The sequence below is a fragment of the Littorina saxatilis genome, linkage group LG8 (assembly GCF_037325665.1).
Source record: "Littorina saxatilis isolate snail1 linkage group LG8, US_GU_Lsax_2.0, whole genome shotgun sequence".
NCBI classification, from domain to species: domain Eukaryota; kingdom Metazoa; phylum Mollusca; class Gastropoda; order Littorinimorpha; family Littorinidae; genus Littorina; species Littorina saxatilis.
In genome coordinates, this window is record NC_090252.1 from 16,841,745 (window position 1) to 16,857,296 (window position 15,552).

Below are 15,552 nucleotides of genomic sequence, written 5' to 3' on the forward strand. Positions count from 1 at the left end.
GCCCCCTGTCGATATTTATCGACTAAGTTCCTTGTTTTAGTCCATTGTGTAGAACTTTTCTCGTCGGGTGTGCCTGTGTTTGGGTCACTGGTCCTGGCTGTGCCGCGATCGTCTGCGTTTCTCGCAGTGGTTGGACGTTTATCTTCAGAAGCTAAAAGAAATGAGTTAACCGTTTAGCCAAAATGATCAAGTGGCATACAAGCAAAAGTAGACCGCACGTATTTCAGAGAATGATTAAATCAAGGCATCCAGGCCATCGTTATCAGCGAGAGAAGCTAATGGTTTCTAGGAAAATGCCGCACTGAGTAAAAGAGTCGGCCATGCATGCATGGTATTGGTAAACTGACATGGCATCTGTATTAGTTTATTAGTATTACATTGATGTTTGAAGTTTCCTGATACTGACTGTGAACTGTTCTTAGTGTACTTAATCCGAATACCCTCATTACGGGTTGATGTCTTTACAAACATGAAATTAGAACTAATTACAGCAGGGCATTTAACATTTTCTTCATTATGAACATAACTTGTTCAATTTCCATCATTTGCTTGTCCTGTCTGGCCATGTTTGAAAAACACATTACAACAGCAACAGCAACAACAACAACAACAGCAACAACAACAACAACAACAACACCAACACCAACACCAACACCAACACCAATTAACAACAACAGCAATAACAGCATCAATCCACCCTTACGATGTACATCGATGAACACTTCTGTCCAGTAAGACTGGTCATTGCCAACTCTCCAAGTCCAGGTACCGCGGTCATCTTGTGTCACAGTGGTAGTGAACATGAAATGCGGGTTCCCATCTCCGGGGCATTGACAGTACTCATCATTGTATATGACGCGACAAACCCCACCTGTTTCCACAATTAGCAAACAGATATCTGACCCTGTGTCATCTGTCTTGGTGGGTCTGGATATGTAGACAGATTTGGGTTCCTCTCCGTTTTCAAAGCATGCAGAGTTGCGTCTTAGCTGGAACGGTATGGTGATGGTCTTGTTTTCCTTGGCAGTCAGATCCAGTCTTGCAGGTAGGTCAGGAAATGTAAAACAACCATCTGCCAGATAATTACACACACTATTTGCTATAACTTGCCAAATTAGATAATTAGACTTCCTCAACAGTTGTATCAATGCAAACGAAGTCAGCGAATTTAATCCGTGGATTTTCGAGATAAAGAGTCAATGTAGTATTTAAAAGTAACAGACAATTTGACAGGCATGCAGACTCATTGCGCTTTACATTTACTTATTAAACTATACCTAATAGAATATTGATCTGATGTTTATAAACATTCCAAATAAGTCAATCAACAGAGCATTACACATATACAATTAAGAAGTTTTTGAGGTGTAATTTATCAAACGTTTTGTAATTGCAAATTGCGTTTTGTTTCGGTTATCTTTTGTTCTTTTCCGTTATTTTGTTATATTGTTTTTGTTATCACTTTTGTTGGTGTGTTATTTCTAATCGCTTTTGTCTTTGTCTTGATACGCCAAACAATCACAACTTGCCCCCCCCCCTTCCCCAAGTGTGTGGGGATTGTTTGTTCAGAATGACAATGTTAAGCTACTCTTACACTGTGCCGAATTGCCCTTGCGAATAGCATTTTGCAATAATTCACAATGATCGGGACATGGTTGCAAGACTTTCGTAAATGTTCTTAACTATTCGTTACAATTAGTCTCTTGTTTTGAACATAGCAACTTGATCCTACCGTAAATTACCTTGTAAGCGCCCAGTATCGAGTAAGCGCCCACCCCCCACTTTTAGTCCAACGCCGTGCATAGGGTATAGTACCTTGTAAGCGCCCACCCCCCACTTTTAGTCCAAAACCGTGCATAGGGTGTAGTACCTTGTAAGCGCCCACCCCCCCACTTTACACCATTGAAATCAGGGGAAATAAAAATTCCGCACTTGATCTGCTAGTTTTGTGAATGATTTCCCTTTCTTGCAAACCCGATCACGTGTGTCTGCACGCCTTGGATCTAAACGCCTGCACGTCAATGATTACAAGATGCCGCGGATCAAATCGTACACCGTTGCATTTAAGCTGTCAGCTCTTGACTATTTGGATAATAACGCCTATGGAAATGTGTCGCAAACAGCAAGTGAGTTTGGGGTAGATAGAAAAAGGATACGAGGATGGCGAGAGAATCGCGATACCCTGTTACGTCACCAGGCCGGAAAGGAAAAGAAGAAGCGAAAGTTACATGGCGTTCGAGACATCAGATCAGAAGAGGTAGATGAAGGTGTGTTAGAATATCTTGATCAAGAGCGGGCGGAAGGGCGTGTCGACCGCAACACAGATTTGCAAAGAAGAGCCTTAGAACTGGCTGGTGGACTGGACATAGTCGAATTTGTCACATCTCTCTCTGTCTCTCTGTCTCTCTGTCTCTGTCTCTGTCTCTGTCTCTGTCTCTGTCTCTCTCTCTCTCTCTCTCTCTCTCTCTCTCTCTCTCTCTCTCTCTCTCTCTGTGTGTGTGTGTGTGTGGGTGTGTGTGTGTGTGTGCCGAAAACAGTCTTTGGCCAAGTAAAATAGACTGCTGCTCATATCCAGAGATTTCAAGGCAAACAGAGACACAGTGCGGCCGACAGCGGCACCTCTGCAGACAAGACAAGTCGCGTAAGGCAAAATTACTACATTTAGTCAAGCTGTAGAACTCACAGAATGAAACTGAACGTAGTCCGCCGCTAGTGCAAAAGGCAGTGAAAGTGACGAGCTTGTTCGGCGCGGCAGCGGTTGCGCTGTGCTTCATAGCACGCTTTACTGTACCTCTCTTCGTTTTAACTTTCTGAGCGGGTTTTTAATCCAAACATATCATATCTATATGTTTTTGGAATCTAGAACCGACAAGGAATAAGATGAAATAGTTTTTAAAACGATTTCGGAAATTGAATTTTAATCCTAATGTTTATATTTTTAATTTTCAGAGCTTGTTTTTAATCCAAATATAACATATTTATATGTTTTTGGAATCAGAAAATGATGAAGAATAAGATGAACGTAAATTTGGATCGTTTTATAAAAAAAATGTTGTTTTTTTACAATTTTCAGAATTTTAATGACCAAAGTCATCAATTAATTTTGAAGCCACCAAACTGAAATGCAATACCGAAGTCCGGCCTTTGTCGAAGATTGCTTGGTCAAAATTTCAATCAATTTGATTGAAAAATGAGGGTGTGACAGTGCCGCCTCAACTTTTACAAAAAGCCGGATATGACGTCATCAAAGACATTTATCGAACAAACGAAACAAATATCCGGGGATATCATTCCCAGAAACTCTCATGTCAAATTTCATAAAGATCAGTCCAGTAGTTTAGTCTGAATCGTTCTACACACACACAGACACACGCACACACACACACACACACACACACACACACACACACACACACACACACACACACACACACACACACACACACACACACACACACACACATACACACACACACACATGTACATACATACACCACGACCCTCGTCTTGATTCCCCCTCTATGTTAAAACATTTAGTCAAAACTTGACTAAATGTAAAAAGGATGCGACGACAGTTGTCTCCCCAAGCTCTTCTAATGACAATACGAACAAGAAAAACAATGGAAGATGAAACAAGTCGCGTAAGGCGAAATTACTACATTTAGTCAAGCTGTGGAACTCACAGAATGAAACTGAACGTAGTCCGCCGCTAGTGCAAAAGGCGGTGAAAGTGACGAGCCTGTTTGGCGCGGAAGCGGTTGCGCTGTGCTTCATAGCACGCTTTTCTGTACCTCTCTTCGTTTTAACTTTCTGAGCGTGTTTTTAATCCAAACATATCATATCTATATGTTTTTGGAATCAGGAACCGACAAGGAATAAGATGAACGTGTTTTAAATTGATATCGAAAATTTAATGTTGATCATATTAATTTTTATATTTTTAATTTTTAGAGCTTGTTTTTAATCCAAATATAACATATTAGCCTATATGTTTTTGGAATCAGGAAATGTTGAAGAATAAGATGAACGTAAATTTGGATAGTTTTGTAAAAAATTTTTTTTTTACAATTTTCAGATTTTTAATGACCAAAGCCATTAATTAATTTTTAAGCCTTCAAGCTGAAATGCAATACCGAAGTCCGGCCTTCGTCGAAGATTGCTTGGCCAAAACGTCAATCAATTTGATTGAAAAATGAGGGTGTGACAGTTCCGCCTCAACTTTTACAAAAAGCCGGATATGACGTCATAAAAGACATTTATCAAAAAAAAGAAAAACAAATCCGGGGATATCATTCCCAGGAACTTTAATGGAAAATTTCATAAAGATCGGTATTGTAGTTTAGTCTGAATCGCTCTACACACACACACGCACAGACAGACAGACAGACACACACACACACACACACACACACACACACACACACACAAACACACACACACAAACACACACACATACACACACACATACACACACACACATACACCACGACCCTCGTCTCGATTCCCCCTCTACGTTAAAACATTTAGTCAAAACTTGACTAAATGTAAAAAGAAAGAAAATATGATTACGAAGTGATTAAAGATCACATTACTTACTGAAAACTGCTCGTGCATAGGGTGTAGTACCTAGTAAGCGCCCACCCCCTACTTTGGGTCGGAATTGGTGCACAAGGGGGGGGGGGGGGGGGGTGGGCGCTTACAAGGTACTTTACGGTAATATTCGCAAGGAAGTCATATTGCTATTTTTTTCGCAACGTACTCGTTAGTACAGTACTCGCAAGACATTTGTAATCATCGCAATGTATTCGTGGCGCTAGCAAGCCATTCGCAACCATTCGTTATGCCTGTCTTTACATTGTGCCGAATATCCTTGCGAATATGAACATGTTGTATTCGGCAAACAAATAGACACATGGACATGAATAATATACAAAATTGGAAGCCTTACCAATCCTTGCGAATGTCTTACGAATGGTTGCGAGTGCTTGCGAATGTGTACCGATCATTGAAAATACATAGTTGCAAGACGTTTGCAAGATAGTCTTATTGTTTTTAAAACATTCGCAAGCAATTGCAGTCACTCGCAAGCATTCGTAAGGCTTTCGCAACATTCTTATGAATTGGGATGAAATGGTCAAAACATTCCTGAGAAATTCGTAATGAATTCGCAATCATTCGCAAGATGTTGGCAAAATGTGCACGAATAAAATTCTCACGAATGCTTGCAAGCGCTACGCATACCTTTACGATGATACGAATGCTTTGCGAATACTTACGAGTACGTTGCGAAACATTCAGAATATGACTTCCTTGCGATTATTAGGAGCATGTTGCTAATGTTCGCAAAAAAAGACGAATGGTGGCGAATGGTTAAGAACATTTACGAATGTCTTGCGACCATGTCCCGATCATTACGAGTTATTGGCGAATTCTATTCGCAAGGGCAATTCGCCAGAGTGTAAAAGCAACATTACAAACAGTGCGAATTGCATACTCGTTTTATTCGTAAAATGTTTGCAAGCACTCGCAACACTCGCAAGGCCACTCGCAACGTTCGTAATAGATCCGAATATGGATTCGTATACAATCGCAATGATCGGTAGACAATTCGCAAGCAGTCGCAACCATTCGTTTGACATTCGCAAGGATTCGTAAGCCTTCGATTTTCTTCCTTTTTTTCCTGTCCATTCGTCTCTATATTGGCCGAATACAACATGTTCATATTCGTTAGGATATTCGGCACAGTGTAAAACAGGCTTAAGCGAAATGAGGAAAGTTCACATACTATGCTTTGTGGCTAATTTCTCTGTTTTTGGATACTACATTGAATTATCTTTTTATTGTTTATTCGTTGTTCATTGGTCAGGGTGTATACTCTCAGTACTTACTGTTTTCTGCAGTTTCAGCTTGCTTCATTGACGCAAGTAAAAGGAGTAACATTTTCCCTAGGTTGACATTTGCCATCTCAAGAACTCTTAAAATGAATCCCTCTTGAAGAAATATGGTTACGTCTTAATGTGTCGACTTCTTGCCGAAAGTTAAATAGTGTGTACCGACATGGACAATCAGTATTTATAATGATAGTGTGCAGAACAAAAGCTGTATTTGTTTAGTGATGAATAACAATAGGGCATTGTTTTTGATGTTATTTTCCGGTTGACTCCTTTGCTTTGAAGCAACACCAACAACATGATTAAATGGTCGAAGTAGCTATACATTACAAGCATATCACAAAGGAACGGCACAATATAATTCCAATGATAAATGGACATACTTTGAACTGAAAACACACGCATAAATGATAGTTTCGTTCAGAGCACGTCATGTTGACATTAGATACAGCATAGTTAGCATATTTTACTACTTGTGATGTGTTGGAGCAAACTGTGTTTCAGCTCCTCCTATTGCGTCCCGACTGATTTCTAGCTCTGAAACGTTCGGGAAGAGTGATGGAAACTTGCTGTATGTTATGTAATGTATATATTGTGTGTGATACGTGGAAAATGTGATACTATTAATTTGCATGTGTGATACAGGGACAAATGTGATATCTGTAGGCCTAGGCCTATACTAGTGATTACTGTGTGTGATACATGAAATGCGATATGAATGCCGTTTTTATATGTTATACTCTTACTTTCTGCCTATGTCTTAATCCCAAGCGCAAGACAAATTCTTCAATGTGAAAATTGAAGCCAATAAAATTTGAGTTGAGTTGAGTTGAGTTGAGTTGAACAATTCAGAAAGAACGCTCTATAACGTTCTTAAAGGAAGTAAGTAAGATAATGTGTCTATTCTCGATCGTTCGGAAAGAGTGACACACTTTCCAGAAAGAACGCCCTGGAACGTTCAGGACGGAAGTTAGATCCTCTGTCTATTCTCGATCGCTCGAGAAGAGTGACACACTTTCCGGAAAAAATGCTCAAGAACGTTCTGGAAGGAATGAAGGTCCCGTCAAAACATATGGCTTCGTGTGGCAAGCTTGTTTCCTTTCTCGGTTAACGCGGCAGTCTCCCTGTTTGAAACTATTCAATGTTATTACCAGCAACCAAAGGTTCTAAATCGCTCATGTCTTTTACAAGTCATGATTTTATCTTTATCTCTCCAACGAAAGTTGAACATCTTGTATTTGAGTGGGTGGGTTTCGGGGGGGGGGTGGGGGTTGGGGGGGGAGGCGGAGGGGATATGTTGTATAACAAAAATGCCTGTGTTATGTTCTTTGTTGCTCATCTGTCTGTCCTTGACACTTTTTGTTTAACTCTGTTAATTTGCCGATTTGCGTGAAAGTTGGCATGGGGAATGACATACATAGTCACCTTACCTACTTATGTGTTCGCTGATTCAATGGTGTATCTACATATATTAGTAATTCTGAAAATCATGTTGTATAATCCCTGTATACGACTAAGAGCACACAGTTTGTATTTTTACATTGACTTTAAGAAGCGCAAGCGCAATTACGTGGCAGCAACCAGGTCGAATGTCTAAGCCTTGCAAGGTTATCTCCTCTCTTTTAATCTGATTCTCGATGTGGAATATTCATTTATACTATTACGAGACATGTCTCAGCATGTCTAACGACATTTATTCCACTCAAAACTTAGCTACACTGCTTGGCTTACCAGGCCTTTCAGCAAAGAGATGTGCGCAGCGATACCAATCTTATTCTGATTATCCTATTTTGAAAGGCCTACAGTGATCAAGGAAAGGGTTACCAAACGCGGAATATCATTGCGCAAAGAAACAACAAAGAAGGCCATTCATGGTCCTCGAGATACACATGCAACGCTTGAACAACGACAGTCTGTGTATGAAAGAAGCTACGGGTGGAGCGTCAGCGTTTTCTCCTTTTCTTTTTCGTTTTCTTTTCTCACAGTGCGACCTTGTGAGTATGAATCATGGGATCAGTCTTTTGAGAAACGAGGACACACATTTTAAAGAACATTTCTCAGGAATCATTAATATGTGTGCTTGCTTTGGAAATTATACAACATTTTGAAAGGTAGGTCAAGGTCACCGACATTTACACAACATGGGTTTGCATTTAATGCACATAGAGAGAGATAGAGGGAGAGAGGTGTTTTTGTGTCCTCGTGTATAAATGTATGCACACAAACACACACACACACACACACACACACACACACACACACACACACACACACACACACACACACACACACACACACACACACACACACACACACACACACACACACACACGCAGACTGGTTACTAGAACAAAGAATACTTTATTGCCAAAAACAATTCGATCTTGCGCACATTGTTTCAGTACACGGCATTTGAAGTAAACACTTTTCCTGTTTGAGTCAATAACTATTTTTGTTATACATATTGTAAAACACAACTACGCATTAAAGAGAATGGGACGGGGATTGTGTGCGTGTGAAGGAGGAAGGGGGTCATGTTAATGCCTTAGTAATTTTGGTAGGATTATGAAGTAGTCATGATTAATTGTAAATAACTACTACTTGATTTTTCAAGAAACAATAGACGCGTATTTGCCCATTGTTTTTTTTTACGAAAGGAAGTGAACAAGTAACGACATATCATCAATGTTCTATAGATATGTATCATACCAGTAGTAGTTTTGAGGATCGCTTACAAAATAAAATAAACGAACAATAAATATTATGAAGTAGTCATGATTAATTGTAAATAACTACTACTTGATTTTTCAAGAAACAATAGACGCGTATTTGCCCATTGGTTGTTTCACGAAAAGAAGTGAACAAGTAACGACATATTATCAATGTTCTATAGATATTTATCATACTAGTAGTAGTTTCGAGGATCGTTTACAAAATAAAATAAACGAAGAATAAATATCCATGCAAAAGAGACAGCGGCCAGCTCGTGTAACTGAATCTTACTGGAGCATGCACGTTTTAAACCAAGCAGTTTCTTGAAAAGTGCCCAGCCCAACACTATATTCAAACATTGAGAAGAAAGAAAAAAATCCAAACGACGAGGTTGGAGCAACGCGGTTTGAACTGTTTTCCTGTGGGGGCAACAGGAACTAAACAAACCCTGGGTTTTTTAAGCTTAAATGGCTAGAACACCATTCCATACCCGCTGTTCGTAACTTGTTGACGGCCTTTGAACACTGCATTTTCATAATCATCTGAAACACACAATTACCAACCCAGGTCAGATGCAAACAAATCACGAGAGTTAGAATTGCGATGTATTACACGTGTGTGTGTGTGTGTGTGTGTGTGTGTGTGTGTGTGTGTGTATGTGTGTGTATGTGTGTGTGTGTGTGTGCGTGCGTGCGCACGTGCGTGTGTGTGTGCGTGTGTGTGTGTGTGTGTGTGTTTGCATTTTTGAGAAGAACAAACACGTACTATATATATATAGAAATATTTAACCCCTCTTCTTCTTCTTCTGCGTTCGTGGGCTGAAACTCCCACGTACACTCGTGGTTTTTTGCACGAGTGGAATTTTACGTGTATGACCGTTTTTTACCCCGCCATTTAGGCAGTCATAGGCCGTTTTCGGAGGAAGCATGCTGGGTATTTTCGTGTTTCAATAACCCACTTGGTCTTGTGCTTGCATGTACACACGGGGGTGTTCGGACACCGAGGAGAGTCTGCACGCAAAGTTGACTCTGAGAAATAAATCTCTCGCCGAACTAGGAGACGAACTCACGCTGACAGCGGCCAACTGGATACAAATCCAGCGCGCTACCGACTGAGCTACATCCCCGCCCCATTTAACCCCTCAATTTAGTTAGAGATTGAATGACCGCCCAATTTACCATGCTTAACTGATTTATTGGAATGATGCTGACAATATTTCAAATACGTTCATGGTTTCATAGCATCAAACTGTTCTGGTGGTTGAGGTGATTTCAACATACTGTTGCCAACAGATCCAAACGTAGCAGCAGTCTGTTCGTAGTTCCTCGACTCTGGTATTCCTGGTATGTAGCAGTCTGTGGGGGTATCCATGGCAACTGGTTCAGCTTGCTGGCTTGTCTCTCTCCCTGCTGTTGTCTTGGCTGGAGGAGGCAGATCACTGTCACGGTTTCTCCCTGCATGGACAAGTGGTACAAGTCAGTTCTGAAGATTCCTTTACATTTTTATGTTGACATGTTCGGCGAAAATTAAAAAGGCAGCGAGTTGAACAAGAAGGACTGAGGTAAGATTTGAATATGTTGATCATAAATTAGGGACACTGGAAATCGAGCGCATTAGGAACGAGAATAGTGACAAGAAAACAATACAGGATAACAAAATAAAAGTAGGATAACAAGATCCATGTTGAAAGGATACAAAAAACACGCGCGCTCACACACACACACACACACACACACACACACACACACACACACACACACACACACACACACACACACACACACACACACACACACACATTTGTATATACATATGCCCACAAGTATAAACACACGTTTACGACCTACTTTTTCTTTCACGCCTGCCTCGCAGCACATAGACGATTGTAGCCACAACGATGACAGTGACTACATTCACTCCGACAAACACTCCTCCGAATGTTGCCAGACCACCAGGAAAGCTTTCTTCGTCAGAACCTTCTTTCGTTGCACCATTGGAGTCATTGTTCGAAAGCGTACTTTCCGTATTCTCTACCCCGTTTTCTAAAAGGATCAATAACGTTTTAGCGTTTTATATTTGTTTTTAAATTAGCGTGGAACTGTTTCAATAGGAAGAACACCCATGACTGGAGCATCTGGTCAAAGCAAAGACATTTCTCCCAAAACTGCAATCAATACAAACTACCCGACTTTGAAAAGGCCCCACTCAATACGAAGGAAAACAAATGTTTGATTCATCTATTTATCTGACAGCTTTGTCAAACAATTCACCATATCAACTTAGAAAAATAAGCATTGCCCAGGTGTTTTAATAATGGCGTTCTTTAAAGTCTTTTTCTTATACAAATAAAATGTAAAGCGCACATGTTAGCATTGACTGTTTGCAACATTAATAGTAATGCAAAGAACAACAACAACACACAGCTATTCCCAGTGCTTCATTTCTGCTACTTCAGCTGCAGGCTATTTTTATCACCCAGCCTTCTCCACAGCAGAGATAACACAGCAGCAAGTTGCTCTATCAGTGCTATCGCACAGAGAAGGCCAATCTTCCAGTATAGCGCGGAAGCAGCTGGGTATAACAGGCAAGCGAGCTTAACAGTGTGCTGGCTGCAGCTGTTGGTAGCCAAACTATTCTCTCTGCTGGGCTATGTTTAACTCACAATAAAGCACAAGCTAGGAACAGCCGTGCAGAACAATGACAACTACAACAACAAAAACAACAACACCGACAACACCACCACCCCCACCACAACCACCACCAACACAACTACAGCAACCAACAACAACAACAACAACATCAACAACACCACCACCACCACCATCACCACCACCACCAACACAACAACAACAACACCAACAACAACAACAACAACAGCCACCACCAACACAACAACAACAACAACAACCAACAAATACAACAACAACAACAACAACAACAACAACAACAACAACAACAATCAACAAACACAACAAACACAACAACAACAACAACACAACAACAACACCACCACCACCAACAACAACAACAACAACACCAACAACACCACCACCACCACCACCAACAACAACAACAACACCAACAACAACAACAACAAAAACAACAACAAAAACAAAGACAACAACCCACCCTTACGCTGTACTTCAATGATAACTTCTGTCCAGCGAGACTGATCATTTCCAACTCTCCAAGTCCAGGTACCGTGGTCATCTTGTGTCACAGTGGTAGTGAACAGGAAGTTTGGGTTCCCATCTCCGGGGCATTGACAGTGATCCTCATTGTGCAGGGCACGGCATATCCCAGCTGTGTCAACGCTTAGCACACAGAAATCTGTCTTGGTGGGTCTGGATATGTAGATAGATTTGGGTTCCTCTCCGTTTGCAAAGCCTACAGAGTTGCGTCTTAGCTCGAAAGGTATGGTGATGGTCTCGTTTTCCACTGCAGTGAGATTGAGGCTTGTAGGCAGGCCAGGAAAGGTAAAGCAACCATCTGTCGGATAATAACACAACATGTTTGCTATCACATGTTTGCAATTAGACTTCCTCAACAGTTATCGAAATGCAAAAGGGAGTCAGCGAACTCTTTCACACTATAACTTTTAATCAGTGGTTCATTGAGATAAAGAGACAATCAAGTATTTACAGGTAACGTATTGTTTGACAGGCATGCAGACTTACTGCGACTGACATTTACTTGTTAAACAATACCAACAAGAATATTCCAAATAAGTCAAACAACAGAGCATTACATGAATACATCCATTGCAACGGTTTTGAGGTGTAGTTTATCAACCGTTTTATAATTTCAAATCGCGTTTTTTGTCGGTTTTCTTTTTTCTTGTTCCCCATTATCTTGTTATATTGTTGTTTTTGTTGTCACTTTCGTTAATGTTATATTTTTGATTGCTTTTGTTAAAGTCTTGATACATCAAACAACCCCCCCCCCCCAACCCACCCCACCCACGTTTCTGTGGATTGTTTGTTACAATGTAAGCGACATGAAAAAAGTGTACATAATACGCTTTGGGGCTCATTTCTCTGTTTTTGGATGCTACACTGAATTATCGTATTATTGTTTAGTCAATTGTTCATAGGCCAGTGTTTATAATTTAAGTACTTACTGTTTTCTGCAGTTTCAGCTTGCTTCATTGACACAAGTAAAAGGACTACAACTGTCCCTAGGTTGACAATCGCCATTTCAAGAACTCTTAAAATGAAGAAATATGCTTAGGTCTTTATGAGTCGACGTCTTGCCGAAGTTAACATTGTGTGTACCGACACGGACAATGAATATATAAAAGGATAGTGTGCAGAAGACAAGCTGTATTTGTTCAGTGATGAAGAACAATAGGGCGTTGCATTTGATGTTGATGTCCGGTTGACTTCTTTGCGTTGAAGCAACTACAACAATATGATTAAAGTATCTAAGTAGCAAGATATTACAAGCAAATCACAAAGGAACGGCACAATATAACAAGTCGCGTAAGGCGAAAATACAACATTTAGTCAAGTAGCTGTCGAACTCACAGAATGAAACTGAACGCAATGCAACGCAGCAAGACCGTATACTCGCAGCATCGTCAGTCCACCGCAGTGAAATTGACAAGAAGAGCGGGGTAGTACTTGCGCTGAGAAGGATAGCACGCTTTTCTGTACCTCTCTTTGTTTTAACTTTCTGAGCGTGTTTTTAATCCAAACATATATCTATATGTTTTTGGAATCAGGAACCGACAAGGAATAAGATGAAAGTGTTTTTAAATTGATTTCGAAAATTTAATTTTCATATTAATTTTTATATATTTAATTTTCAGAGCTTGTTTTTAATCCAAATATAACATATTTATATGTTTTTGGAATCAGCAAATGATGGAGCATAAGATGAATGTAAATTTGGATCGTTTTATAAAAATGTTTTTTTTTTACAATTTTCAGTTTTTTAATGACCAAAGTCATTAAGTAATGTTTAAGCCACCCAGCTGAAATGCAATACCGAAGTCCGGGCTTCGTCGAAGATTACTTGACCAAAATTTCAACCAATTTGGTTGAAAAATGAGGGCGTGACAGTGCCGCCTCAACTTTCACAAAAAGCCGGATATGACGTCATCAAAGACATTTATCCCAAAAATGAAAAAAACGTATGGGGATTTCATACCCAGGAACTCTCATGTCAAATTTCATAAAGATCGGTCCAGTAGTTTAGTCTGAATCGCTCTACACACACACACACACACACACACACACACACACACACACGCACGCACATACACCACGACCCTCGTCTCGATTCCCCCCTCTACGTTAAAACATTTAGTCAAAACTTGACTAAATGTAAAAATGATAGTTTCTTTCAGAGCAAGTCATGCTTGGCATTAGATAGAGCAAATTTTGTATATTTACCTACTTGTGATATGTATACACTCACTATAATACAGAGAGAGGAGCAAACTGTGTTTCAGTATGTGATATTATGATAACACAGCACTCCCCTATAGCGTCCCGACTGTGTCCTTGCTCTAAAACCAGGAACACATGTTTCTATTCTCAATCGTTCCTCTAGAGTGACGAACTTTCTGGAAAGAATGCTCTACAGAACGTTCTGGACGGAAGTTAGATTATGTGTCTAATCTCGATCGTTCGGAAAGAGTGATGAACTTTTCAGAAAGAACGCCCTGGAACGTTCAGGACGGAAGTTAGTTCATGTGTCTATTCTCTATCGATCGGTAAGAATGACACACTCTCCGGAAATAACGCCATATATAACGTTCAGGTATCAATTAAAAAATCGATACAAATTCAGAATAGGCTTAACTTGGCAATGCTTAAAACGAGGAGAAAGCCAAATTCATTTTTTGTTTTGTTATTCAGAACAGGTTGCTTTGTTTTGCTATCTTGCGTATCTCTTGTGTTATGTTATTTCTACTGATGCCGGTGTGAAGCGCATGAGCAGTAGAAAACGCGATGTTTTGCGTCCATTTTGATGGGTACCATGACAAAAAGTGCTATATTCCTGAAACGCCTGAATGGGTTGATTCGAAACTGTCAAGATCTCAAGTCTAAAGACGAGACGTACGGAGATGCTAAGCAATCTTTCGGAACATGTTTGAAAAGTGTCATAGGTTTAAAGGTTTACATCCAAAAATATTGTGACTTTGCAAGCATACAAACAAATAAATGTTACAAATACTGCCAAAGTGTCATTTTAATACAATCACTAGTTTACGTTTCCTAGTCCTGTAAACAGATCACATTTTTCGGGAGGATTGCAATGCGACAGCCAGGTCCAGTTATCCGTGACCGCAGCATGTCTTGAGAGGCATTCCGCGATAACCGCTGTCAATTGCAAACAGCCTGCACGTTCCATGTTTTTCTTATGTGTTTACATGGCTAGCAAATGTCCGTCAGTGGTTTTACTCGCATGAAACTTTGTCAGTTTTTGTAACAACCATTTGTCTGTATGAAGCCGAGCGAATGAAATAGGCCGAATACTGAATTTCATGAATAAAAGTTGGGTGTGATATTGTTTGTCTGTTCACTTAAAAGACCGTTGGGTCCACATATTTGTGACTGTAACGTAATGTTGTCAATAACAACGTTCCAACAACTTACATTTCTTGGTTTTTTTTTAATTCTGAATTTTGGAACGTTGGCAGTCTCTTTGTTTTTGGATTTTATGTTGTGTTATCCATGCATCGATACGTCCTTTGAAATGTACTGTCCTTTCCGTGTTAACCGGCGATTGTATTCACTATTTCAAAACGAACCATGCATTTACTTGGGCTAAGACCATTCCTCCGCTTTGACAAATACCAGGAATCAACATTCTGGGTGCTTGGCTGTGCAGAGCAAGATTGTGTATGCATTAACAAAAGCCACACAGTCCCCTCCTAAACAAATCCAGCCTTAAGAAGCAGTCAGGATGTTATTTATCGGTATGTGTCCAAGTCAAGAGA

The 15,552-nt window shown here is 40.1% G+C and overlaps 2 protein-coding genes across 8 annotated transcripts in view; one reads left to right on the plus strand and one right to left on the minus strand.

Annotated features, from left to right (window-relative positions):
- LOC138972919 (uncharacterized) overlaps positions 1–15,552 on the plus strand; it is a 93,759-nt gene that overhangs the window by 2,701 nt on the left and 75,506 nt on the right. Inside the window, exon 1 of one of the 7 annotated variants that reach the window (XM_070345584.1) lies at positions 7,759–8,002. The exons of the other annotated variants lie outside the window; for them this stretch is intronic. The gene's annotated coding sequence lies outside the window, so the exon portion shown is untranslated. Of the gene's footprint in view, positions 1–7,758; positions 8,003–15,552 lie in introns of those variants that run through there. 7 annotated transcript variants of the gene reach the window in all.
- On the minus strand, positions 8,214–13,070 carry LOC138972920 (uncharacterized). Its single transcript, XM_070345586.1, has 5 exons — positions 12,724–13,070; positions 11,739–12,092; positions 10,451–10,645; positions 9,884–10,057; positions 8,214–9,145 (listed from the first exon to the last, which is right to left on the minus strand). The coding sequence occupies exons 1-5, from the start codon at positions 12,797–12,799 to the stop codon at positions 9,075–9,077; spliced, it is 870 nt and encodes a 289-aa protein (XP_070201687.1). The 5' UTR covers positions 12,800–13,070; the 3' UTR covers positions 8,214–9,074.